At 43.5% G+C, this 25,588-nt stretch overlaps 1 protein-coding gene across 1 annotated transcript in view; it reads left to right on the plus strand.

Moving 5' to 3' along the window:
* LOC141139227 (hydroxyproline dehydrogenase-like) overlaps nucleotides 1-22,788 on the plus strand; it is a 38,661-nt gene extending 15,873 nt beyond the window's left edge. The window contains exons 2-10 of the mRNA XM_073625159.1: nucleotides 108-301; nucleotides 2,929-3,049; nucleotides 6,338-6,421; nucleotides 6,523-6,603; nucleotides 7,651-7,797; nucleotides 11,124-11,290; nucleotides 11,383-11,493; nucleotides 18,331-18,419; nucleotides 22,360-22,788. Coding sequence (XP_073481260.1) covers nucleotides 108-301; nucleotides 2,929-3,049; nucleotides 6,338-6,421; nucleotides 6,523-6,603; nucleotides 7,651-7,797; nucleotides 11,124-11,290; nucleotides 11,383-11,493; nucleotides 18,331-18,419; nucleotides 22,360-22,529 — 1,164 coding nt within the window. The 3' untranslated portion in view covers nucleotides 22,530-22,788. The remainder of the gene's footprint in view (nucleotides 1-107; nucleotides 302-2,928; nucleotides 3,050-6,337; nucleotides 6,422-6,522; nucleotides 6,604-7,650; nucleotides 7,798-11,123; nucleotides 11,291-11,382; nucleotides 11,494-18,330; nucleotides 18,420-22,359) is intronic.
* Nucleotides 22,789-25,588: the final 2,800 nt, after the last annotated feature.

Below are 25,588 nucleotides of genomic sequence, written 5' to 3' on the forward strand. Positions count from 1 at the left end.
TTTGCTCTTCATATATATTATGTCGTAATGTAAGACTTAACTGTCATTTAAAAAGCTGTATGTTGGAATGTGTACTGTATAACTGACCCATTTTACTATCTCTCCAGCTCATGACAGTCTCCCGCAGGCTTATGGGTCGCCGCGTCTTCGAATGGGGTATGAGAGGCACCGTGTACGGACAGTTGTTTGCTGGGGAGAACCTTACGGAAATTCAGGCGTGTATGGAAAGGTTGAGAAAATTAGGTATTCGGCCCATGTTGGCTGTGCCCATTGAGGAAGACCTGGGAGAGGGCAAAACTGGGTAAGCAGCAATTTTCAAGCTGATAGCCAAGTAGACAACTAAATACACTATTGAAATGCAGATACAGTAACTGTTGTGCCTGCCAAAAGTTGGAATTCTTGTGATCAAGGCCCATTGGCCCCGCTCGGGACCAGGCCAATGTCATGGCAGAAAATCTGGTCACCTTGGGTGCTTCAGCAGGACTTGCAACCAAGACGTTCATAGTTCATGGCGGAAGGGGAACATTTGGTCCTTTTTTGCCTTGGGTCCTTGTCCCAGCACTGGCCATACTACATTATTATTATTATTATTATTATTATTATTATTATTATTATTATAATACAGGATTTATATTGGGTCAACAGTTTGTGCAGCACTTTACAACATGAGGGGAGACAGTACAGTTAAAATTCAATTTAAAACAGAAGGATTTAGAGGTCCCTGTTCGTTAGAGCTTACAATCTAGGATAATTTGCAGTTCCCACTTTTCTTTACTGCAGTTTGCTGGTCATCACCCTGTCCTCAAGCTGTTATTGACAAATGTAAGAGAAGCAGCACACTCATAAGGTCAACATTCTACTCTTTCCCCTAGATTAGTTTGGAGTGCTGCCTATAGAATCCTAATATAAAGGCCAGACTGAAGCCAAACTTTTTTTTTTTTTTTCCAGTTTCATAAAGAGTACACAAGTATTAGAAGCTCTGCCAAGTTTTCATTGCTGTCATTGGAGATATTACCCCCTTATTTTCTGTCTTGGTGACCACACAGGAAGAGAGGGTAATCAGATCAATGGGGGAGGTTCTACTTATCCTCACTGTACTGAACAAATGTATTTTGTTTAAGGCAATTGAGGATAGGTAGAACTTCAACTGTATAGAAAGTAGGGATGCACCGATACCATTTTTTTTTTTCCAATGAATACGAGTACCACCGATACATATTTTTTTTTTTTTTGTACTCGCCGATACCTACCGCACCTGTTTTGTTTTCACTTCAGCTGTCAGCAATGGTACAAAGCATTGAAAGTTATTTACAAATGAAATAAATAGATTTTTTTTTTTTTTTTATTTTACGCTTTTTCAATGTGAAATGTGTAAATATATGTTAATATATATGTGTAAAATATTCACTAACAAAGCAAACAAAATAAAGTTGTAACTGTTTATCGTTTATAAAATAGATGTGAAAAAAAAAAAAAAAGCAGGAAACAAATTAAATGGAGGAGAATAGGGAGTTAATTAAGGCTAATTAGAGAAAATTAAGGTTTAATAAGGGGTTAAACAGAGGAACATTTGTTCATCCCTTTGATCTGCAGATGAAGAAACAGATTCAAAAAGAAACATGGTTTCTTTTTTATTTTAATGTTTCAGCAGCTGAGCAATGTTGTTAATAAACATTCCTGGCTGCTTTTTTTTTTTTTTTTTTTTTTTTTTTTGACAGCTCCAATTACCAGACTTCTTTAACACTTCAGCTGTCAACAGGGGAGACCCACTGACAGCTCAAAGAACCAAGCCTGAAAGTATTGGTTTCAGGTATTGGTGCATTTTGCAGGCGTACCGATACTTGCGCAAATACTCGGTATTGGCACCGATACTAGTATCGGCGCAACCCTAAAAGAAAGTAAATGAATCGGCCGTAGCAAATAAATCCCTTTCTCCAAGTGCACACAAAGTACAAACATATGCAATTATACTATTCAAGAGAAAAAAGAGTTAATTGCACAATCAGCGGCTGCTATAAATCATTCATAATATATGCTTCAAAATTGAAAATCACAGCATTAGCAGTGCTCCTCAGGTATAGTTCACCCTATGAGTCTTTAAAAGTCCAAAATAAAACCATAAAATGTCCTAAAATAGTTCATAGGGATTAAACACCAGATTCCATCCAAGAGTCCCATCACTGCACCTCGTGAGAACCTCTCCCTTTGGATATTGAGCTCACCAGATCTCTGTATATAATGAGCCGGAAAAGTAGTTCCTTTCTGCCTTTGGGGTCCTCTATGTGCGAGATGTTCCTCCCATCTAGATGTCTCCATTATCAAAGAAAACATGCTCATAGCGTAATTCCATCTTAAAATTACTTTAATTGTTGTTTGTGACTCCATTCAGAGAGATCCCTCCCACTTCCTGTCCAGCCCCAGTGGGGGTCACAGGTGCCAATAAAAATCTGATATAGGTTCTAACCTTTTCGCACACTATCGGAAACTTAAAAATGAAAGGAAAAACTTTTTAGCCAGGAGTTGGCTTTTAAGACTCATATTCTAGTGCTAAGAAAAAATCAATTCTTTTAATTTTTAATGAGTACATAAGTGGGTTAAGAAATGTTTATATATCTGCTGGGTGTTCCTCTTAAATGTCTTCGAAAAATGATAACATTTCTTATTAGATTTTGTGTAACATTATAACTTTGTATATTTTCCAATGTTATATAATACAAAGAGAATTATAAAGTAAAACTTAATTTGTTGCACTCTCCTGTAGAGGTCGCTGTTGCTGGCAGACTCCATTGCCACCTCTTGGTGATAAGGAGTACTGCACTCTATTTATAGTGCCTAAAACAAATAGACGTTCACTATGATATGCCAAAGTCTTCAGCTTGCTTAATATGTATATTGGTACATTTTATCCATATCTTTTCTGACTGGCAGGGAGCACTGGTACAAGCAGAATGAAGATGTCATGCTGAACTGCGTGGATCTCTCGTCCTTGGGTGGTGATCGCCCCATGATGCAGTTGAAGATCACGGCGCTCATGAGTGCTGATCTGTGTGTGAGTGAGAGACTGATGATGGGCAGTAGGAGGATAAGTGGGAGGAAATAGATGGAGAGCCTAAAGTGAGAGCACGATGGCAGAGGCGGGACAGGATCTTCTAGCACCCAAGGTGAAAAGTGCGCCTCCTCCCTTCATGAGCTGATAACTACATCAGCAGTACGGATTGCAGGCCTTGCCCTTTTTGCGCCAACCTCATACGGAAGTGTTCAAGGCTGTCACTTATACAGCCTACCCCTAGGGCCCAACCCTGCATAAGAGCCAGTGGTGGGTTACAATAATGGGCTACAATAAGGGCAAAATGGGCTGCTGCCCAGGACTCCAGACTCCAAATCAACCCTTAGGTTGAAGACTGTTTTAGTACGTAAGATTTTTATTCAGAAGGAGGTCAGCAATCACAGACTTAGCACCTAGTAACAGGGTCCTATTCAAAATGAATGATTCCAGTAAACCCATGAACTGAGTGCAGCCCGGGGACCGAAGGACAAGTAATCCACAGCTGATAAAGGCTCCCTTTCTGTCTAAAGTTGATGTAAACTCAAACAACTTAAAACTCCTATAATCTTTATAGTTATAAAAAAAAAAAAAAAAAAAGTTACAAAAACTTAGTCTAAAGTTAAAAACATTTTTAACACATTTAATTTGATCTGCTTAAGTTATAATATTGAGCCTTCGTTCACACTGAACAAGACTTTAGGTCCATGCGACTTCGGGTGCCACCTCCCAACTATGTCAAAGAATACCAAGTATAAATCAATGGACTTTAAAAGGTACACAGGGACTACGTCTGAAAAAAAGTAAAACTTTTTATTATTTCTATATCATATAAAATCAACATATATACTTATTCCAATGCATAACAAAAACCCTTCTTCATGATGGATCCCCTTCAAGTATATATGTAGCACCCTCTCAGTTAGGCCACTAGACAAATTTAGTTTTTGCCCATTTCTGTAATCAGGGGAGCAGTGGTTTGGTCTGGTCTGTTTAGGGCTTCACAGGCTGAGAGTTTGATTGTTCCCCCCTGATTCTACAAGGAGATTCTGGAGCTTTGGGAAGGAGAATTCAGACAACCAGCCTGAATATTGAGCAGGGTCCATCCCGAGATGGAGGGGGGTGCCCATATGGTGGCTGGTACAAATATAGTCTGGAGCCCTGGAGAGATTGTCTTTTTTTTCCCTCCTGAGCGAATTTATTGGTGACCTGAGAAGGGGGGGGGGGGGGGTGCTGCTTGCTCCTGGAGCCCTTTGGATGTTGGAATACTTCACAAAAGGCTGTACCTATGGACTGATTTTGTGCCAGGATCCTGTGAGTAGAGTCTCATACTTGTGCTCAAGCCACTGTACTTCATGGTCCCCAGCCATGACCCGTAGACCTTTCCAGTCTGCCTTTACCTGTGCTAAAACTACTTAGTGGTCCCCAGCTATGAACTGTAGACTGTTCTAATCTGACTTTACCTGTAAAGCTACTTCGTGGTGCCCAGCCATGAATCATAGACTGTTCTAGTCTGCCTTTACCTGTGCTCAAGCTACTTCACCGTTCCCAGCCGTGAACCGTAAGACTGCTCCAGTCTGCCTTTACCTGTGCTATAGCTACTTCATGGTTCCCAGCCATGATCTGTGGACTGTTCCAGTCTGACTTTATCTGTGCTAAAGCTACTTCATGGTCCCCAGCCGTGATCCATTCATTGTTGCAGTCTGTCTTTACCTGTACTCAAGCTACTTCATGGTCCCCAGACATGAATCGTAGACTGTTTTAGTGTGCCCTCACCTGTGCTCAAGCTACTTCATGGTCCCCACCATGAACCGTAGATTGTTCCAGTCTGCCTTTACCTATGCTAAGAAGACTTCGTGGTCCCCAGCCATGAACCATAGACTGTTCCAGTCTGCCTTTACCTGTGCTCAGGCTACTTCATGGTCCCCAGCCATGAATCGTAGACTGTTTTAGTCTGCCTTTACCTGTGCTCAAGCTACTTCACGGTCCCCAGCTGTGATTGATAGACTGTTTCAGTGTGCCTATACATGTGCACAAGCTACTTCATGGTCCCCAGCCATGAACTATGGACTGTCCCAGTCTGCCTTTACCTGTGCTCAAGCTACTTCATGGTCCTCAGCTGTAAACCTGTAGACAGTTCCAAATATACCTGTACTTGTGCTACTGTTACTGAGTGAGAAGTGTCCTCTGCCAGGTATACCTCATGTTTTGAAGTATCACATACCACCCTAAACCTCCTCCTGTTACCAGTTCTACAAGTAAATAAACTTTAAAAAGGCAACCCCTAGACTGTTTACTGAATTAGATGATTGGACTGTTGCTGTGTGCCTGGCTGCCTCTGCACTGCTTGGGAAAGAACCTGTTTAATCCACAGCGGCCCCTACAGGGAGTAGTACTACATATATATGTTGATTTTATGTGATATACGTAAAAAAAAAAAAAAAGCTTTGTAAAAAAAAAAAAAACAATGTTTAGGTGTAACCCCTGGTTACCTTAAAAGTCCATTGATTTAAACTTGGTATTTTGATCTGCAGTTTTCATTTAATGAAAACTTGGTGATCTTGCTATGAAGGTCCCTGTGCTGGCACTTCTTGTTTAGAAGATGGGTTATGTACCAAAGGGTTCTAGGCTTTTGGCCCATCTGGATGGGAAAATGCAGCTTGCTCCCAAAGTATTCCATTCCATAATTGCATTTGCATCAGTTTGAGATGCAGATGTGATGATCCATTGACAGGTGCATTTTAACTGCTTCTAAGTCTCATCAATCTGCTTCAAGCTGCTTTTGTATTCCCGTTGATTTATATGGGAAAAGCAACAGTTCTGATGCAAATAAGAAGCAGCACATTCCTTTCAATCAATATAGCGCTTTCCTTTGGTGGTATTTAATCACCACTGGGTTTTTTATTTTTTGCTAAACAAACGAAAAAAGACCAAAAATTTTGATTAAAAAAAAACAAAACATTTTTCATAGTTTGTTATAAAATTTTGAAAACGGGTCATTTTTCTCCTTCACTGATGGGTGCTGATGAGGCAGCACTGATGGACACTGATAAGCTGCACTGATGATGAGGCACTGATGAGAGTGCACTGATAGGTGGCACTGATAGTCAGCACCGATGGGCACTGGTAAGTGGCACGGATAGGTGACACTGATGGTGGTGTTGGACTCTTCCACTGTTCCATCTGGTGCTCCTCTCGTCCTTCACGCACTACTTGGTGTAGGACAGGTTCACTTGAATAGATACATACTGGATGAGAAAATGCCACTGATTATGATATTTTCCATTCATTTAGAAAGTTCTGTCTGTGTGTTTGTCTGATCCATCTCGGAGGAAGGAGCTTAGTCCACACAGGATATTGTCCATCATGGAGGGCGAGGTGAGTGTCTATGACCCGGAGAGAATAGCACACTTGTACATCGGTGGTCAGTAGCTCTGATACAACCAAACACTTCCACACCTTTCCCATCTTTGCTGCAGGACTCCACTTTCTCCTTTCTGTCGGAGCAACAGAACCGCCACCTACAGAACTCCGTTCGCAGGCTCAGCCGGGTTGGAAAGGTAGATACAATACTATGTTATTATTATTATTTATTATAAGTGTAATAGTAGGGATTTGCTTTAAAGTCCAGAGACAATCTACAAAGTCACTTTGTCAGAGCAGCAATGCACAATTCATCTTCCACTGCTTGGCATAACTGGGAACTTGACCTTTTTTTGCTTCTATTGCTGGCTTGTTACTGGCCTGACTCCACAATTCTCCACATAAAAGAATACATTCTAAACTTGTGTCACCACTGCTGCCTAGAAAATTACTAGCAAATGATCAATGACAATGTAAACATAATAAGTGCTGCAAGGTAGCAATGGTGGTGTGCATGGCCACCATGGTGGACTTCATACACTCCGCCTCTACAGTGGTGGACTCCATACACTCCGCCTCTACAGTGGTGGACTCCAACACCACCCCCCCCCCCACAGTGCCACAGTTGTGGACTCCCTACACCCCTCCAACAGTGAGTGGTGGATTCCAACATTCACCCCACAGTTCCACTATGGTGGACTCCATACACCCCCCACCCGCCCTACAGTAATGGACTCCAACACCCCCGACAGAGCCACAGTGGTGGACTCCTTACATCCTCACACCCTGTCCTATGGTAGTGGACTCTAAAACCCTCCCCAACAGCGCCACAGTGGTGGAATCCATACACCTCAATCCTAAAGTAGTGGACTCCAACATTTCCAACAACAGTACCATGGTGATGGACCTTATACACCTCCCCCTACAGTGGTGGACTCCAACCGCCCTGCCCCCCCCCCCCCAACCTCCCAGAGTGGCCAACTTCCACAGCCTAGGCAGGCTGCTTTTGGCCTGCCAACGTTCCTAGGTAACACCCATATGCGATGATGAGCCTCTATGATTGAAAATGAGATTCAGTCAACGAAAGAGGCAGGGCAGGGAAAATCAGGCTGGGGAGTGCCACATGATGCTGTTCTCCAGCCAGGAAATTAGGTGGGTTCTATCCGACTTGCTGGAGCTTCTAACTGTTTAGTAATAGGGGAGGTATAACACAGCCCCAAATCATCTCCTGTTTTCTTTCCCAGCATGCCAAGCAGAAACAAGTGCGTGTCTTGGTGGACGCGGAGTATACGTACATCAACCCCGCTCTCAGTCTGATCACCATGGCCATGATGGCTCAGTGCAACCGCCAGGAGCCGTGGATCTGGAACACCTACCAATGCTATTTGAAGGTACTTCCTGTGAATTATAGCCTAGACATGTATAAACTGAGGTTGCCTCGTGCAAATTTAGATAAAAATTAAAAAAGTTATCAAGCTTGATAAGTAAGGATACATTTTTGGGCTTCTTTGGTAATAAGCCATTAAAGAGAACCAGCCTCTAATCGGTATTCATACTTATCTCCACTCATGTATTTTTATATACAAAATAAACAATCTGTGTTAGGCTATCAAAATAAATATTAATTCATATCAAGTGCTCATCACAAACAAAATAAATACTTAAAAATAATGTGCATATATAAACACATAAATAATGAAAGAATAGCAAGTGAAAGTATTCTACTCACTTATCGTAAAAAGCGTGATCATCTCTGTGGCCCCCGTCACGATGTCCGTTCAGACGAAACGCATAGAGCGGAGCTACATCCTCTTTTATATGGTATATGTGTGTTGATCGATGGAATGGTGGTCAGACACTATAGCTGGCTACTGTGTTCTTCTCCTATAGCAGCCCCCCTCCCCATAAGGGAAGCAGGCCTACAGGTACTTGTTTGCCCCCAGGTCTTATACACAATGCTGTAGTGCCTGGCCACCATGCCAGGGCAAGCACGAACTGAGCAAAGCAAACAGGTACTTGCGGTTGGCAGATAGGCAAAGTGGTTCTATGACAGTCCAGGTAAAAGACAGGCTGAGTTTAGGGAATAGTCCAATATCCGGTCCAAGGTCATACACAGGGAAATCCAAACTAACAGAGCAGGGCAGACAGACAGGGGGGGCTTGATCACTAATTACACACGTATCACTCTCTATCGCAAGCATGCGAGTGAGTGTTTGGCTGGCTTATAGTTTTGGTTTCCACCCAGAGACTGACCACATCAATCACCTTGCAGGTGAATAAAGACAGGGAGAATGCCATAGCCAAAAGCAGGATGCTGGAACGAGGAGCAGGAGCGCTAGACGCTCCTGACACATACGTGTTTCGTCTGAACGGACGTAGCCACAGGGGCCACGGAGATCATCTTGCTTTTTCCTGATATGTGAGTAGGATACTTGCACTTGATGCTTTTTCATTATTCATGTTCATATATGCACATTATTTTTAAGTATTCATTTAGTTTGTGATATGCACTAAAAAACTGGTCAGCCTTCATTGGGTCCTTACAGCTCAACACTGGGTTGGCATTGCTGACAAGGAGAGAATGTAGGTGAATAAAAGAACACACAGCTGTCCCTAAGAGGTAACAAACACAGTCCACAAAAAAGCATGCTCTACCGTGGATTACCTGGGTCACTGGGAACCGGTACTCTGGCCCAAATGCCTTTGGAATCTAGCAACAATCCTAAATACAATGAAGCCGGTTACTCAGTAACATCCATTTGAACAATTCCTTATTGGTTACATAGCAGGGTGTAGCAGTAATATGCTAACGCATTTTGGCCAAAGCCTTAGTCATAGGGGGAACTGCAGCTTAACCACTGCCGGACAGTCCACCGTCGTTATACGTCGGTACTTTGAATAGGGGTATCATTGTTATGGCAGCAGCTAGCTGCCATAACCCCGGTATTCTCTTCTTCAGCGGGCTGTCCGCTTCAAGATAAGTGGTCTCTGCGGCGGATTCGCTGTGCGATCACTTTTATCAGTGGCAGGGGAGGTAGGGCCCCCCCTTCTGCGCGCTCCGGTGAGGGAGGGTCCCCCTTCTGCGCGCTCCGGTGCCCTCCACCACTTACCGGAGCCGTCGGCAGCGGCGGAGGCGATCGGATCCTTCTCCTGACATGGGAACGAGTGACGGGAAGATGGCCCCCACCCGTCTCCATATCATTGCAGGGCGGAAGGGACTTTTTTTTTTTTTCTTTTTTTTTTTAAATGACATTTTTTTTTTTTTTTATTGCATTTTAGTGTAAATATCAGATCTGAGGTCTTTTTGGCCCCAGATCTCATATTTAAGAGGTCCTGTCATGCTTTTTTTCTGTTACAAGGGATGTTTATATTCCTTGTAATAGGAATAAAAGTGACAATTTTTTTTAAAATAACAGTGTAAAAAAAAATTATTTTTTTAAAAGCGCCCCGTCCCGCCGAGCTTGCATGCAAAAGCGAATGCATACGTGAGTAGCGCCCGCATATAAAAACGGTGTTCAAACCACACATGTGAGGTATCGCCGCAATTGGTAGAGTGAGAGCAATAATTCTAGCACTAGACCTTCTCTGTAACTCAAAACATGCAACCTGTAGAATTTTTTAAACGTCGCCCATGGAGATTTTTAAGGGTAAAAGTTTGTCGCCATTCCACAAGCGGGCGCAATTTTGAAGCGTGACATGTTGGGTATCAATTTACTCGGCGTAACATTATCTTTCACAATCTAAAAAAAAAATTGGGCTAACTTTACTGTTGTCTTATTTGTTAATTCAAAAAAGTGTATTATTTCCCAAAAAAGTGCGCTTGTAAGACCGCTGCACAAATACGGTGTGACAGAAAGTATTGGAACGACCGCCATTTTATTCTCTAGGGCAGTGATGGTGAACCTTGGCACCCCAGATGTTTTGGAACTACATTTCCCATGATGCTCATGCACTCTGCAGTGTAGTAGAGCATCATGGGAAATGTAGTTCCAAAACATCTGGAGTGCCAAGGTTCGCCATCGCTGCTCTAGGGTGTTAGAAAAAATATATATATAATGTTTGAGGGCGCTAAGTAATTTTGTAGCAAAAAAAAAAAACTGTTAACTTGTAAACAACAAATCTCAGAAAGAGGCTTGGTCCTTAAAGAGGAGGGCCCATTAAAAAAAAAAAAAAATTAAAAGTCAGCAGCTACAAATACTGCAGCTGCTGACTTTTAATTGGACACTTACCTGTCCCAGAGTCCAGCGATGCGGGGGATCGAAGCCCCGCTCATCTCCCTCCTCCGTTTGGCGGTGCCGGCATTGCAACTGTGGGCGCCGGGCTGTGGTTTCACAGCCGGGCACCCACAGCGCATGCGCGAGCGGCGCCGTGATTGGCCGCTCAGTCACCTGGGTCCTGTAATGGGTCCCAGATGATTGACAGGAGGGAGGGAGCAGAGCTGAGCCCTTCCTGTGCCGAGGGGGAAGTGATGTCACCAGCCCAGGCACTGAAAAAGGCAGACTACGAGGGACCTCCTAGCAACAGGCATTTAGAGGTGAGTAAAAAAAAAAAAATTCCAAATATTTTTTTTTTTTAGGAATTTTTTTTTTCTTTTGGGTGGAACACCACTTTAAGTGGTTAAGCTGAATTTTTGTAAGCTGCAGGCGGTGCCATTTTTGATTAAAAAAAGAGCCCGGGGTTAAGATCTAATGACTCAGTACAAGCTTTGCCCCTGTAGGATTCAATACGGAACCTGTCCCAGGATTTGGACACGGCGGTGGGTTTGGGACTGTGTTTCGGGGTGAAGTTGGTGCGTGGGGCGTACATGGACAAGGAGAGGAAGTTGGCTAAAGTAAAGGGGTACCCCGACCCCATACAGCCAGACTGGGAAGCCACTAACAGAAGGTATGCTTACTTCATATTCTCTGTCTTCTATGGCAATGCCTCTTTTCCATAATCCATTTTCTCGTGACTTTTAACCTTTTTATATTTTTTAGTTACAACGGCTCCCTGGATAAGTTGCTGGATCTGATTGGACGGGAGGGGCAGCGTTATAATCTCATCATCGCCAGTCACAACGAGGAGTCCGTTCTTCACGCAGTACGCAGGTAAGTACAAGCGGCAAAATTCTGACAATTCTTCACTGACAGTGATTCTTCCACTCTGGACTACAGAACTGCTCCGCCTCATGTTATGGAGAACAGTGGATGGGAGGGGGGTGGGGGTTCTGTAGTCCAGCAGAGGAGAACTCAGGCAGGGCTGAAAACACTGTTTGAGATTTCAGTGTTGTCGGCTCAAACAAGAAGTTAGGAACTCATTGGCTTTCTGGCAAATCAACAAATATTTTTGGTTTTATGTGTCAGATTGTTTGGTAGAGCTGCACGATTAATCGTTTAGAATCGTTATCGTGGATTTTTTTTTCCCCGTTGCGATCTTGAAAAAAGTATTTCCCGATTCTTTCTATGCAAAGAATTCTCTCTGCTCTGCTAAAGCCGTCATAAGAAAGGAAAAAAAAAAAACGGGCAGTCTGCCAAGAATCACAACATTCTTTAGCAGTGGAACTTAAGTATAAACATTGTAACAATTTGTCCTTTAGAACAAAGGAATACACTTTGGTGTGAAAATGAGGGAAGTTTAACCACTTAAACACTAAACCTTTTTCTGACATTTGTTGGTTTCATTTCATTGGATTGGATTTTTTTTTTTGCTAGAAAATTATAAAACCCCCAAACATTATATATATATATATTTTAGTAGAGACCCTAGAGAATAAAATGGTGGTTGTTGCAACATTTTATGTCACACTGTATTTGCGCAGCGGTCATTCAAATGCAATTTTTTGGGAGAAAATTACACTTTAACCACTTGAGCCCCGGACCATTATGCTGCCTAAGGACCAGAGGTCTTTTTCCAATTTGGCACTGCGTCGCTTTAACTGCTAATTGCGCGGTCATGCAATGCTGTACCCAAACAAAATTTGCGTCCTTTTCTTCCCACAAATAGAGCTTTCTTTTGATGGTATTTGATCACCTCTGCGGTTTTTATTTTTTGCGCTATAAACGGAAAAAGACCGAAAATTTTGAAAAAAAATGATATTTTCTACTTTTTGTTATAAAAAAAATCCAATAAACTCAATTTTAGTCATACATTTAGGCCAAAATGTATTCGGCCACATGTCTTTGGTAAAAAAAATGTCAATAAGCGTATATTTATTGGTTTACGCAAAAGTTATAGCATCTACAAACTAGGGTACATTTTCTGTAATTTACACAGCTTTTAGTTTATGACTGCCTATGTCATTTCTTGAGGTGCTAAAATGGCAGGGCAGTACAAAACCCCCCCAAGTGACCCCATTTTGGAAAGTAGACACCCCAAGGAAATTGCTGAGAGGCATGTTGAACACATTGAATATTTATTTTTTTTGTCCCAAGTGATTAAATAATGACAAAAAAAAAAAAATATTTACAAAAAGTTGTCACTAAATGATATATTGCTCACACAGGCCATGGGCCTATGTGGAATTGCACCCCAAAATACATTCAGCTACTTCTCCTGAGTATGGGGATACCACATGTGTGGGACTTTTTGGGAGCCTAGCCGCGTACGGGGCCCCGAAAACCAATCACCACCTTTAGGATTTCTAAGGGTGTAAATTTTTGATTTTACTCCTCACTACCTATCACAGTTTCGGAGGCCATGGAATGCCCAGGTGGCACAAAACCCCCCAAAATGACCCCATTTTGGAAAGTAGACACCCCAAGCTATTTGCTGAGAGGCATATTGAGTCCATGGAATATTTTATATTTTGACACAAGTTGTGGGAAAGTGACACTTTTTTTTTTTTTTTTTTTGCATAAAGTTGTCACTAAATGATATATTGCTCACACAGGCCATGGGCATATGTGGAATTGCACCCCAAAATACATTTAGCTACTTCTCCTGAGTATGGGGATACCACATGTGTGGGACTTTTTGGGAGCCTAGCCGCGTACGGGACCCCGAAAACCAATCACCGCCTTCAGGATTTCTAAGGGTGAAAATTTTTGATTTCACTCTTCACTGCCTATCACAGTTTCGGAGGCCATGGAATGCCCAGGTGGCACAAAACCCCCCCAAATGACCCCATTTTGGAAAGTAGACACCCCAAGCTATTTGCTGAGAGGCATGGTGAGTATTTTGCAGCTCTCATTTGTTTTTGAAAATGAAGAAAGACAAGAAAAAACATTTTTTTTTTCTTTTTTCAATTTTCAAAACTTTGTGACAAAAAGTGAGGTCTGCAAAATACTCACTATACCTCTCAGCAAATAGCTTGGGGTGTCTACTTTCCAAAATGGGGTCATTTGGGGGGGTTTGTGCCACCTGGGCTTTCCATGGCCTCCGAAACTGTGATAGGCAGTGAAGAGTGAAATCAAAAATTCACGCCCTTAGAAAGCCTGAAGGCGGTGCTTGGTTTTCGGGGTCCCGTACGTGGCTAGGCTCCCAAAAAGTCTCACACATGTGGTATCCCCGTACTCAGGAGAAGCAGCAGAATGTATTTTGGGGTGTAATTTCACATATTCCCATGGCATGTTTGAGCAATATAACATTTAGTGACAACTTTGTGCAAAAAAAAAAAAATGTGTCTCTTTCCCGCAACTTGTGTCACAATATAAAATATTCCATGGACTCGACATGCCTCTCAGCAAATAGCTTGGGGTGTCTACTTTCCAAAATGGGGTCATTTGGGGGGGTTTTGAACTGTCCTGGCATTTTATGCACAACATTTAGAAGCTTATGTCACACATCACCCACTCTTCTAACCACTTGAAGACAAAGCCCTTTCTGACACTTATTGTTTACATGAAAAAGTTTTTTTTTTTTTTGCAAAAAAATTACTTTGAACCCCCAAACATTATATATTTTTTTAAAGCAAATGCCCTACAGATTAAAATGGTGGGTGTTTCATTTTTTTTTTTCACACAGTATTTGCGCAGCGATTTTTCAAACGCATTTTTTGGGGAAAAAACACACTTTTTTAAATTTAAATTAAACTAAAACACACTATATTGCCCAAATGTTTGATGAAATAAAAAAGATGATCTTAGGCCGAGTACATGGATACCAAACATGACATGCTTTAAAATTGCGCACAAACGTGCAGTGGCAACAAAATAAATACATTTTTAAAAGCCTTTACAGGTTACCACTTTAGATCTACAGAGGAGGTCTACTGCAAAAATTACTGCCCTCGATCTGACCTTCGCGGTGATACCTCACATGCATGGTGCAATTGCTGTTTACGTTTGACGACAGACCGCCGATTGCGTTCGCCTTAGCGCGAGAGCAGGGGGCGACAGGGGTGCTTTTTTTTTTTTTTTTTTTTTTTCTTTATTATTTTTCTGCTTTTTTTATCTTATTTTTAAACTGTTCCTTTCATATTTTTTTTTTTTAATCATTTTTATTGTTATCTCGGGGAATGTAAATATCCCCTATGATAGCAATAGGTAGTGACAGGTACTCTTTTTTGAAAAAATTGGGGTCTATTAGACCCTAGATCTCTCCTCTGCCCTCAAAGCATCTGACCACACCAAGATCGGTGTGATAAAATGCTTCCCCAATTTCCCAATGGCGCTATTTACATCCGGCGAAATCTAAGTCATAAAATGCTCGTAGCTTCCGGTTTCTTAGGCCATAGAGATGTTTGGAGCCACTCTGGTCTCTGATCAGCTCTATGGTCAGCTGGCTGAATCACCGGCTGCATTCTCAGGTTCCCTGTTGAGACAGGAGAGCCAGAGAAAAACACGGAAGACGGTGGGGGGGGGGGGCATTCCCTCCCACGGCTTGTAAAAGCAGTCTAGAGGCTAATTAGCCGCTAGGATTGCTTTTACATGAAAGCCGACCGCTGGCTGAAAAGAATGATACCAAGATGATACCTAAACCTGCAGGCATCATTCTGGTATAACCACTCAAAGTCGTGAATAGCGTACCTGAAGACAAAAAAATGGTTAACAATAAAGCACAGTAAACGGTAAAGTATAAAAAATTGCATATCTGAAAAGCAAACATGATAAAACATAACAACAATAAAACATTGCAGAATAGAATACAGTAAAAAAGAGCAGAACAATAGAGAGAATAGAGAGAGAGAGATCAATAAAACGACAGCTATTTTTTTTAATTTTATATATATATTTTTTTTTTGACACTTTTTTTGTAACTAACTTTTGTAACTGTAACCGGTTCCAGGTTCGGGTCTCTCAAAATGCGATGGCATCTTGGGAGACCCTGTGAAAGTGTGCCTAGTCTGTGCAATGCTGTACCCTACGCTAATACTTAACTAGTGAATGGTAGCGTTCAAAACATTCACCAATGCAAAGACCAGGATTGTCAGGACAGGAGGGACAATAATAGCGGGTGTCACGCCTATATCCGCGCTTCCTGCAGACACAACATCTTTTTTGGGGGCGTTCGTTGGGTAGGGGTACTCGGGAGGACATAAAGAAAATGCCTCTCATGCAGCCGACTGCATTTGATTGGGGATGTGAATGGGGGAAGTACGGGCGCTGCAGAAGCGGTGGGTTCCCAATTAGGATTGGCGAATGCAGCAGGAAGGGCATTATGGGCACGACGGGCCTGTGTTTGTCTTCTTGGTGGCAGCGGACACTACTTGTGCTTGCCACCTCACCAGCTTGAACTGCACTTATGGGACTGGCCACGTCACCAAGTGTTGCTGCAGTGCTGGTTTGACTATGACCGGGGTGTACTAGGGCGCTGGTGCTTGCCAGTTCACCAAAACGCTACCAAAAAAACTGTTAGCGATCGCAGGGATCAGGCCTGACTCTGCGAACGCTGCAGTTATGTGTTTAGTGTTTTGTAAGTGTCAGTGATCGATCGATACTGCACTTGGGTGGGCTGGGCTGGGCCGGGCGGAGGGGCAAAACGCAGGTGCTAGCAGGTATCTGGGCTGATCCCGCTAACACTGCGTTTTTGGGAACCCTAAACTGCTGGGGACGCTAGTATAGATCTGATCGGATCAGATATTGATCAGTTCAGATACTATACCACTAAGGGAGGCGTATGGTGCGTGCGTGGGTGTTAGCGGTACTGGCGCTAACCTGACGCTGCCTGGGGCTGGTGCTTGCCAGTTCACCAAAACGCTACCAAAAAAACTGTTAGCGATCGCAGGGATCAGGCCTGACTCTGCGAACGCTGCAGTTATGCGTTTAGTGTTTTGTAAGGGACAGTGATCGATCGATACTGCACTTGGGTGGGCCGGGCCGGGCGGAGGGGCAAAACGCAGGTGCTAGCAGGTATCTGGGCTGATCCCGCTAACACTGCGTTTTTGGGAACCCTAAACTGCTGGGGACGCTAGTATAGATCTGATCGGATCACATATTGATCCGATCAGATACTATACCACTAAGGGAGGTGTACGGTGCGTGCGTGGGTGTTAGCGGTACTGGCGCTAACCTGACGCTGCCTGGTGCTTGCTTGCCAGTTCACCAAAATGCTACCAAAAAAACTGTTAGCGATCGCAGGGATCAGGCCTGACTCTGCGAACGCTGCAGTTATGCGTTTAGTGTTTTGTAAGTGACAGCGATCGATCGATACTGCACTTGGGTGGGCTGGGCTGGGCCGGGCGGAGGGGCAAAACGCAGGTGCTAGCGGGTATCTGGGCTGATCCCGCTAACACTGCGTTTTTGGGAACCCTAAACTGCTGGGGACGCTAGTATAGATCTGATCAGATCAGATATTGATCCGTTCAGATACTATACCACTAAGGGAGGCGCATGCTGCGTGCGTGGGTGTTAGCGGTACTGGCGCTAATCTGACGCTGCCTGGGGCGACGCATATCACCGCCGGGCGATCAGGGGGCTAAACCTTTATTCGGTAATAAACGGCGGGTGCCCTGACACTATAAAAAATAAACGAACTAACCAGCGTCAACCGTAACGTTTATACGGTGATCAGTGGTGAAAGGGTTAACTAGGGGGCAATCAAGGGGTTAAAACATTTATTAGATAGTATATGGGGGTCCCTGACGCTATAAAACGCTGACGGCGAACCTAAATATTTACGTCCCTAACTAGCGTCACCAGCGACACTAATACAGCGATCAGAAAAATGATCGCTTAGCAACACTGGTGACAGGGGGTGATCAAGGGGTTAAAACTTTATTAGGGGGGGTTAGGGGGGTACCCTAGACCTAAAGGGGGGTAATACTAACTGTCCCAACACTGTAACTGTCACAAACTGACACCATGCAGTAATCAGAAAAAAAAAAAAAAAAAAAACCTGCTGGTGTCAGTTTGTGACGGGGGGGGGGGGGTGATTGGGGGGGGATCGGGGGGCGGATCGGGGTGTTTTGTATGCCTGGCATGTTCTACTGTGTGTGTAGTGTGTTGTGCACTTACATTGATGTCTTCTCCCCTCGGCGCTGGAACGGAATACCGAGCTGAGGGGAGATGACATCATTTCCTTTGCTGCTGTTTAGCATACAGCAGCAAAGGAATGTTCCCATTGGCCGGCGGCGATCGCGAGGGGGGACCACGAACGGATGGCCTCCCCCTCATCTCGGATCGCCGGGGAACAGAACGGGACCGCCTCGGGTGGCGGGGGGGGGTCCGATCGGACCCCCCACCCGCGGAAGGCAAATCACGTACATGTACGTGATTTTGCCTGCCCGTGCCGCTTTGCCGACGTAAATCGGCGTTAGGCGGTCCTTAAGTGGTTAATTAAAAAAACAAAAAAAACTAACCAGTAAAGTTAGCCCAATTTTTTTTTGTATAAAGTGAAAGATTTTACGCCGCGAGAATCGTGGTCTTTTTATTCCAAGCAAAAAAAAAATCGTGATTCTCATTTTGGCCAGAATCGTGCAGCTCTATTATTTAGTGGAAGATATATTTGTGTATTTGGCAGTTGTGTTACAAATCAGTAAGATGTGATTTTTTTTTTTCCGATTACAGGATGACGGAACTCGCCATTGACAAGCACAGCGGTGCGGTGTGTTTCGGACAGTTGCTGGGCATGTGTGACCACGTCTCACTCACACTGGGTATGTTTCCTGTTAGGACACTCCATATCTAGATATTAGAGGCTTACAAATATCTAAAAGGATCCCTGCTCTCTGTGTGGAAGCAGCGGTCTGTCTGAGGAGGTCCAATGCACCCCTTGATGTGTCAATGTTAGAGCTTCCCAATCAGCATTAACTTTACGGCTTGGAAGAGATATTGGCAGATTGCGTGTCAGACTTCTGCAGAGAGAGACCACTGCTTCCACAAAGAGAGCAAATGTCCTTCTCTGCAGCATGCGGGCGGAGGGACAGGCTTATCTACTCAGGCTGTGGCTGCTTTCGAGTGAAAAAAAAAAAATGCAAGGCTTTGGACACCTTTTTATTTTGGTGCACCTGGAATGTATTTAGATAAATTTAACCTGAAAGTTAACTTAGACTTTAAACCGATCAATGTAACAATAAGGGCACTTTCACACTGGGGCGTTGGCGGTAAAGCGCCGCTATTTTTTACCGACGTTTTAGCGGTGCCTTTCAGCCGCTAGTGGGGCGCCTTTAACCCCCGCTAGCGGCCGAAAAAGGGTTAAAAGCGCCGCTATTGATTTCAATGGGCAGGGGGCGCTGTGAGAGCGGTGTATACATACCGCTCCTAAAGCGCCTCAAAGATGCGGCTTGCAGGACTTTTTTGACGTCCTGCCAGCGCACCGCCCCAGTGTGAGAGCACTCGGGCTTTCACATTGGAGTGAGAGGAGAGGCGCTTTACAGGCGCTATTTGTAGCGCTAAAGCACCTGTAAAGCACCTCAGTGTGAAAGGGGTCTAATGGATAAAAAAAAATCTTAAATGGCCAGTCCACCCGGATTTGATGTTTTAGTTATAAGTGAAAGAAGTTCCCCTAGCGGACTTTAAAGGCACATTTTTTAAGCAAATATTTTAAAAAAAGGTATGTAAAGTAGATAACAGTTTATTAGTTACAAAAAATAATCTTCTTCCCCCCCCCCCTCCTTTCCGAACTGCCCCCCCCCCCCCCCCTCCCCCTCTTCTACTTTCTGTTCCTTGCCTTCCTTCCTTTTCCTTTCCTTTCTCTTTCTCCCCCTCCCCCTCCTCTTTCCCCCCCCCCCCCCCCTCCCCTTTTCTCTTTCCCCCCCCCCCCCTTCCCCTTCCCCCCGCCCCCCCCTCCCCCCCCCCCCCCCCTTTTTCTCTTTCCCCCCCTTCCCCCCTCCCCCCCTCCCTCTCACCAACCAGGGTTTTAATATACTTCCCATTTCTATGTTGATTCTCCAGCTTTCTGAACTACATCTGATCCATATTTACCACCAGTTACTGCCCCCCATTATTGTAGGCGGACCAGGTAGGATACAGCTTTTGGATTCTCCATGTACTACTTTAATTATTCATATGTATGCACATCCTTACATATATATATATCTTCATGATTTACAGGATACACATTTGGCCCCAGTGTGACCTCAGATCTAAACCGTCATATGCCCGCTAACCTTGGGCCTTTCTTCCTACTGGTAGGAAGAATAAAACCACCCTATATATTTATACGTCTCTACTTCCACCTTGACAGTAGCTATGTGAATACTCCTGTTATACTTCACTAAAGTTCTACACACCACGACCAGGGAGCGTGTCCGATGGGCAGTACGTCAACATATCTATGTTTCTTTTAATTCGTCCTGGAATGCACAACCTATATCCGTAGATACCAATGTAAGTGTAAACAGAGAAATGAATGTGTATGTATACAGACTTATACAACTATAGATTTTGTATTTACGTTCCTTTATTGTGCACTCATCATGTCTATGTTATACATATTATTTCCCATATAGAAAATTCTTGTTGCAAACCCTACAATCACCCCTGAAGAAGGAGGCATAAGTAACTCCGAAACGCGTCGGGTGCACATGTATTGGTATCAACTTCTATATTTATGGAAATGCATTCCTTGTTTTTAACTTTATAACTATGTGATTCACTTGATTATTTTTTGTAACTAATAAACTGTTATCTACTTTACATACCTTTTTTTAAAATATTTGCTTAAAAAATGTGCCTTTAAAGTCCGCTAGGGGAACTTCTTTTGCTCTAAACTCGAATTTAGGATGTGGCACAACAAGTAGATAATTGATCGATCAAATATTTTGTTTTTAGTTATAAGTGAAACCTAGTGGGCTGAGGTAACCCAGACCTTTTTACTTACCCTAACAGTAAGGCTGCATTCACACCTGAGCGTTTTCAGCTCGTAAAACGCCCGAAAAACGCCCAACAAACAAAATCCCATTCATTTCAATGGCACCTGTTCACATCTGAGCGTTTTGTTACCTGAAGCAAAACACCTGAAAAACGCCCTAAGCGCAAGAAAGAACATGAGCTTCTTTGGGGCAGATTACAGGTGTTTTTCTGCCTTTTACATTGGTGACCTGAACAAAATCGCGGCAAAAACGCGCGACTTTGATCCCAAATCTGCTCCTATTCTCCTGGGAATTTTGGGTGTTCCATCTTCTGTTACATTTTAAATAAATAAAAAATACAGCAGAGATGATGGAACCCGTCATAATGGGCACAGCAGGTATACAGACCCGGCAACTCAGCACAGGGATGGAAGGTACCCTCACAATGGGCATGTTAGGTGTGCAGGCCCAGTACCCAGCACAGGGGTGGTGAGAACATCTCATAATGGGCACAGCAGGTGTACAGACCTGAGAACTGAGCATAGGGATGGTAGGTACCCTCACAATGGGTACAGCAGGTGTACAGGCCCAGTACCCAGCATAGGATTGGTGGGAACCTCTCATAATGGGCACAGCAGGTGTACAGACCCAGAACTCAGCACAGGGATGGTGGGAACCCCTCATAATGGGCACAGCAGGAGTACAGACCTGGGAACTCCACACAGGGATGATGGGAACCCCTCATAATGGGCACCGCAGATGTACATTGCTGGGAACTCAGCAGAGGGATGGTAGGTACCCTCACAATGGGCACATCAGGTGTGCAGGCCCAGTACCAATGATGTATCCTGGTGTAGGCCGACAAGTCCCAGGCCTAGGGCAGCACTTTGCAGGGGGGCAGCACGGAAAGAGTCCCTGCCGGCTTGCACTGTTAGTGTAGTGCCAGTCTTATGGGCCAGACTGGGCTGAGAGGCAAGCAAGTCTAGTGCCCCCATAAAGCGGCCGTACTGCTTCCGGTATGCAGGCGGCCGGCATTCCGCAACTCTGGGGGGTGGGGGCGCCACTTCTAATTTTGACTGTCCCATCATCCTGGACCACAAACCTCCCTCACTGTGCTATATGTTTTCTGCTGCACCATTGGCATGGTTTTATCTTCTTAGTCCTCTCCATAAAATTATCAGAAATTTGTGCTTAATGTAGAACAATTTTTTGTTTCATTTGGGAAAGAGTAAGGGAGGGTTATAGCCCGTCAGTTTATTTTTTATCATCCTTGTCCCATTGCAGAGATTTCCCTTCACTTCCTGCTCCATAGCCAAACAGGAAGTGAGAGGAAATCTATGCAAATTAAGGGAATCCATTGCCCCCCTCCACCCCACCCCCCAGGCCCTTAGAACTAGTGTACCCACTCGAAAATTTAGAGGTGGGTCTTAAACAGCAAGGGGTGTGGCCTTGACATGAAGGGGTGGATCATATTTAAATTAGGGGGTGCACGAGTCTAGTCAGGCCTAGGGCAGCACAAAACCTAAATACACTACTGCCCAGTACCCAGCATAGGGTTGGTGGGAACCCCTCATAATGGGCACATCAGGTGTACAACAATGGGAACTCCCAAACAAGCAGACGAAACTGTCAGCATCTACCAACAAGTTTGCGTGAACTGGATCTTTGAAAGGTATGATCCAAAGAGCATGGGCTCCTGGCCTTTTTCTCTATGTACCTTATTTGATTTAATAGATATACTATATATTATTCTATTCTCCATTTTTTGCACTCTTTATTTTACTTATTTCTATCCCTCCTCCAGGTCAGGCAGGCTATTTGGTGTATAAGTCTATTCCATATGGATCAGTGGATTCTGTGCTGCCCTATTTGATCCGGAGGGCCCAAGAGAACCAGAGTGTCCTACAAGGGATCCGAAAGGAGAGAGACCTCCTACATAAAGAGTGGAGGAGACGTCTGTTTGGCCGAAACTAGAACCATCCAACAAGGGGACCCGAGACCCCCCCCCAGACAGGAGGAGGATATTACAGGGGACTTTGTACATACATGGCCCATCCTGAGGGTTCCCCTGGAAGGATTCTCATCACCCCGAGCACAGTCTAGAGTTCTGCTCACTGATGTGTTACACTCAGAAATGTATTTAGTATCCATGCTGCCGTATATGATGATACCATTTTCTACAAGCTCTGCCCCAATGTGTCATGTGACTATTTCAATAAAACTTTTTCTAGAATGGGGTCTACTTTATGTTACTTACACACTTGAGGACCACCCACTACCTTTTTATTGCAGCAGGGTGGCCCAGCTGCGCTGGATTGTATGTGAGCCAACATTTCTGGCCAGGGGTCGCTGTCATTTACTACAGCACAAGTCGGTTAGCAGGTCCTGGCCAATGATGTATAGTTTGGGCCTGCTGAGCGGCTTAGCGAATGACAGTACAGAGTCCTGTGTTTATTAACAACACAGAGCTCTGTACACAGAGCAGAAATGGGATTGTGTTTTCTCCCTGCTTTGCACAGCCACATCTATTAGTAAAAGCAGCGCACATTACACACTGTTAGGCACACAGTTAACCCCTTCCCAACAAATGTCATTAGTACAGTGACAGTGTATAGTATTATCACTGTATTAGTGTCACTGGAGATGTCAGTGTCTTAATTCCCACTCAGTGTTAGTTAATGTCAGATTGTCCGCCACACCACTCTAAGTTGCTGATCACCGCCATTACATAGTAGGTGAGGTTGAAAAAAGACACAAGTCCATCAAGTCCAACCTATGTGTGTGATTATGTGTCGGTATTACATTGTATATCCCTGTATGTTGTGGTCATCCAGGTGCTTATCTAATAGTTTCTATCTAAGTTTTATGAAAATATTGATGCCCCCTGCTAAGACCACCCCCTGTGGAAGGGAATTCCACATCCTTGCCGCTCTTACAGTAAAGAACCCTCTACGTAGTTTAAGGTTAAACCTCTTTTCTTCTAATTTTAATGAGTGGCCACGAGTCTTGTTAAACTCCCTTCCTCGAAAAAGTTTTATCCCTATTGTGGGGTCACCAGTACGGTATTTGTCTTCTCCAGAGAGAATAAGTTCAGTGCTCGCAACCTTTCCTCATAACTAATATCCTCCAGACCCTTTATTAGCTTTGTTGCCCTTCTTTGTACTCGCTCCATTTCCAGTACATCCTTCCTGAGGACTGGTGCCCAGAGCTGGACAGCATACTCCAGGTGCGGCCGGACCAGAGTCTTGTACAGCGGGAGAATTATCGTTTTATCTCTGGAGTTGATCCCCTTTTTAATGCCAATATTCTGTTTGCTTTGTTAGCAGCAGCTTGGCATTGCATGCCATTGCTGAGCCTATCATCTACTAGGACCCCCAGGTCCTTTTCCATCCTAGATTCCCCCGGAGGTTCTCCCCCCAGTGTATAGATTGCATTCAGATTTTTGACACCCAAATGCATTATTTTACATTTTTCTACATTGAACCTCATTTGCCATGTAGTCGCCCACCCCATTAATTTGTTCAGATCTTTTTGCAAGGTTTCCACATCCTGCGGAGAAGTTATTGCCCTGCTTAGCTTAGTATCATCCGCAAATACTGAGATTGAACTGATTATCCCATCCTCCAGGTAGTTTATGAACAAATTAAATAGAATTGGTCCCAGCACAGAACCCTGGGGAACCCCACTACTAGCATAAAAAAAAAAAATAAAAAAATAAAAAAATTCCCGTATATATACCATAGTTTGTAGATGCTATAACTTTCATGCAAACCAATCAATTATTGTGATTTTTTTTTTACCAAAGACATGAAGCAGAATACATTTTGACCTACATTTATAAAGAAATTAGATTTTTTTTTTTTTTTTTTTTATTGGATATGTTTTATAGCTGAAAGTAAAAAAAAAAATTCTAAATTTTTGGCCTTTTTTTGTTTATATAATAATTAAAAAAGCAGTGGTGATCAAATACCACCAAAAGAAAGCTCTATTTGTGTGAAAAAAATGATATAAATTTATTTAGATTTTAAATTTCTATAAATTTCATTTGTGTAGTGTTGCATGACCGCGCAATCGACAGTTAAAGTTGCGCATTGTTGAATAGCAAGAAATAGTCTGGTCATGAATGGGGTAAAACCTTCCGGAGCTTAAGTGGTTACTGTATGGAGCACCAGGCAAACCGTAAGAAGAGAAAAAAAAAATCATAGCAAAGATCTCCTCTACCAGTGTTGCCAACTTACCAGATTGAAATTTACTGACAAAACATCCAAAATTTACTGGCACAGTCAAGTTTTTACCGGCATTTCCAAAAGTTACAAAATGACAGTTTTACGTGCAAATTTCAGTATTTAGACAACAAGTACAATATGCAGTCAGCAATGTGATTGAAGGTAGATAAAAACGTATTTCTTATTTTATTTTCGATATAAGGCCTCTTGCACACTGTAGCTTTTTTTACTGAGCTAAAATACAGCCCATTACTTGTAATGTGCCTATGCATACAAGTATCGTGCATTCTTCAGTAGAAAAAAAAAAAATTTTTTGAAAAATCTGCATTTTTGGTCAATAATTTACTCCTCATGCGTGCAAATGCCCATTCACATATTGAGCAGAACAAAACCGTGAGAATAAGTTTTCACGCATGCACGTGAATTTGCGGAAATTGCGCAAACACATACGCGTGAAAATGCACGCAAATATAGAGAAAAAAAAAAAACTTCTGAAAAAGTAGATGCTCAAACAGGAGTATCGTGTGCAAGAGGACTAATAAGTAAGTAGCTCTGGGACAGGACTAAGGAGGGCAAATAATTAGAATGGACAGGCACATTTGGCGCCCTTGAACCATGACATTATACAACACGCTAAAAACACCCTGGGCTCTGCCAGAGGCAAACACCCCGGGGTCTTCTGGAAGCAAAAACACCCCGGGGTCTTCCAGAGGCAAAAACACCCAGTGTCTTCTGGAGGCAAAAACACCCTGGGGTCAGTGGGAGACAAAAACATCACAGGGTCTGCAGGAGGCAAAAATATCACGG

This window comes from Aquarana catesbeiana, linkage group LG04 (genome assembly GCF_042186555.1).
Source record: "Aquarana catesbeiana isolate 2022-GZ linkage group LG04, ASM4218655v1, whole genome shotgun sequence".
Lineage (NCBI taxonomy): Eukaryota > Metazoa > Chordata > Amphibia > Anura > Ranidae > Aquarana > Aquarana catesbeiana.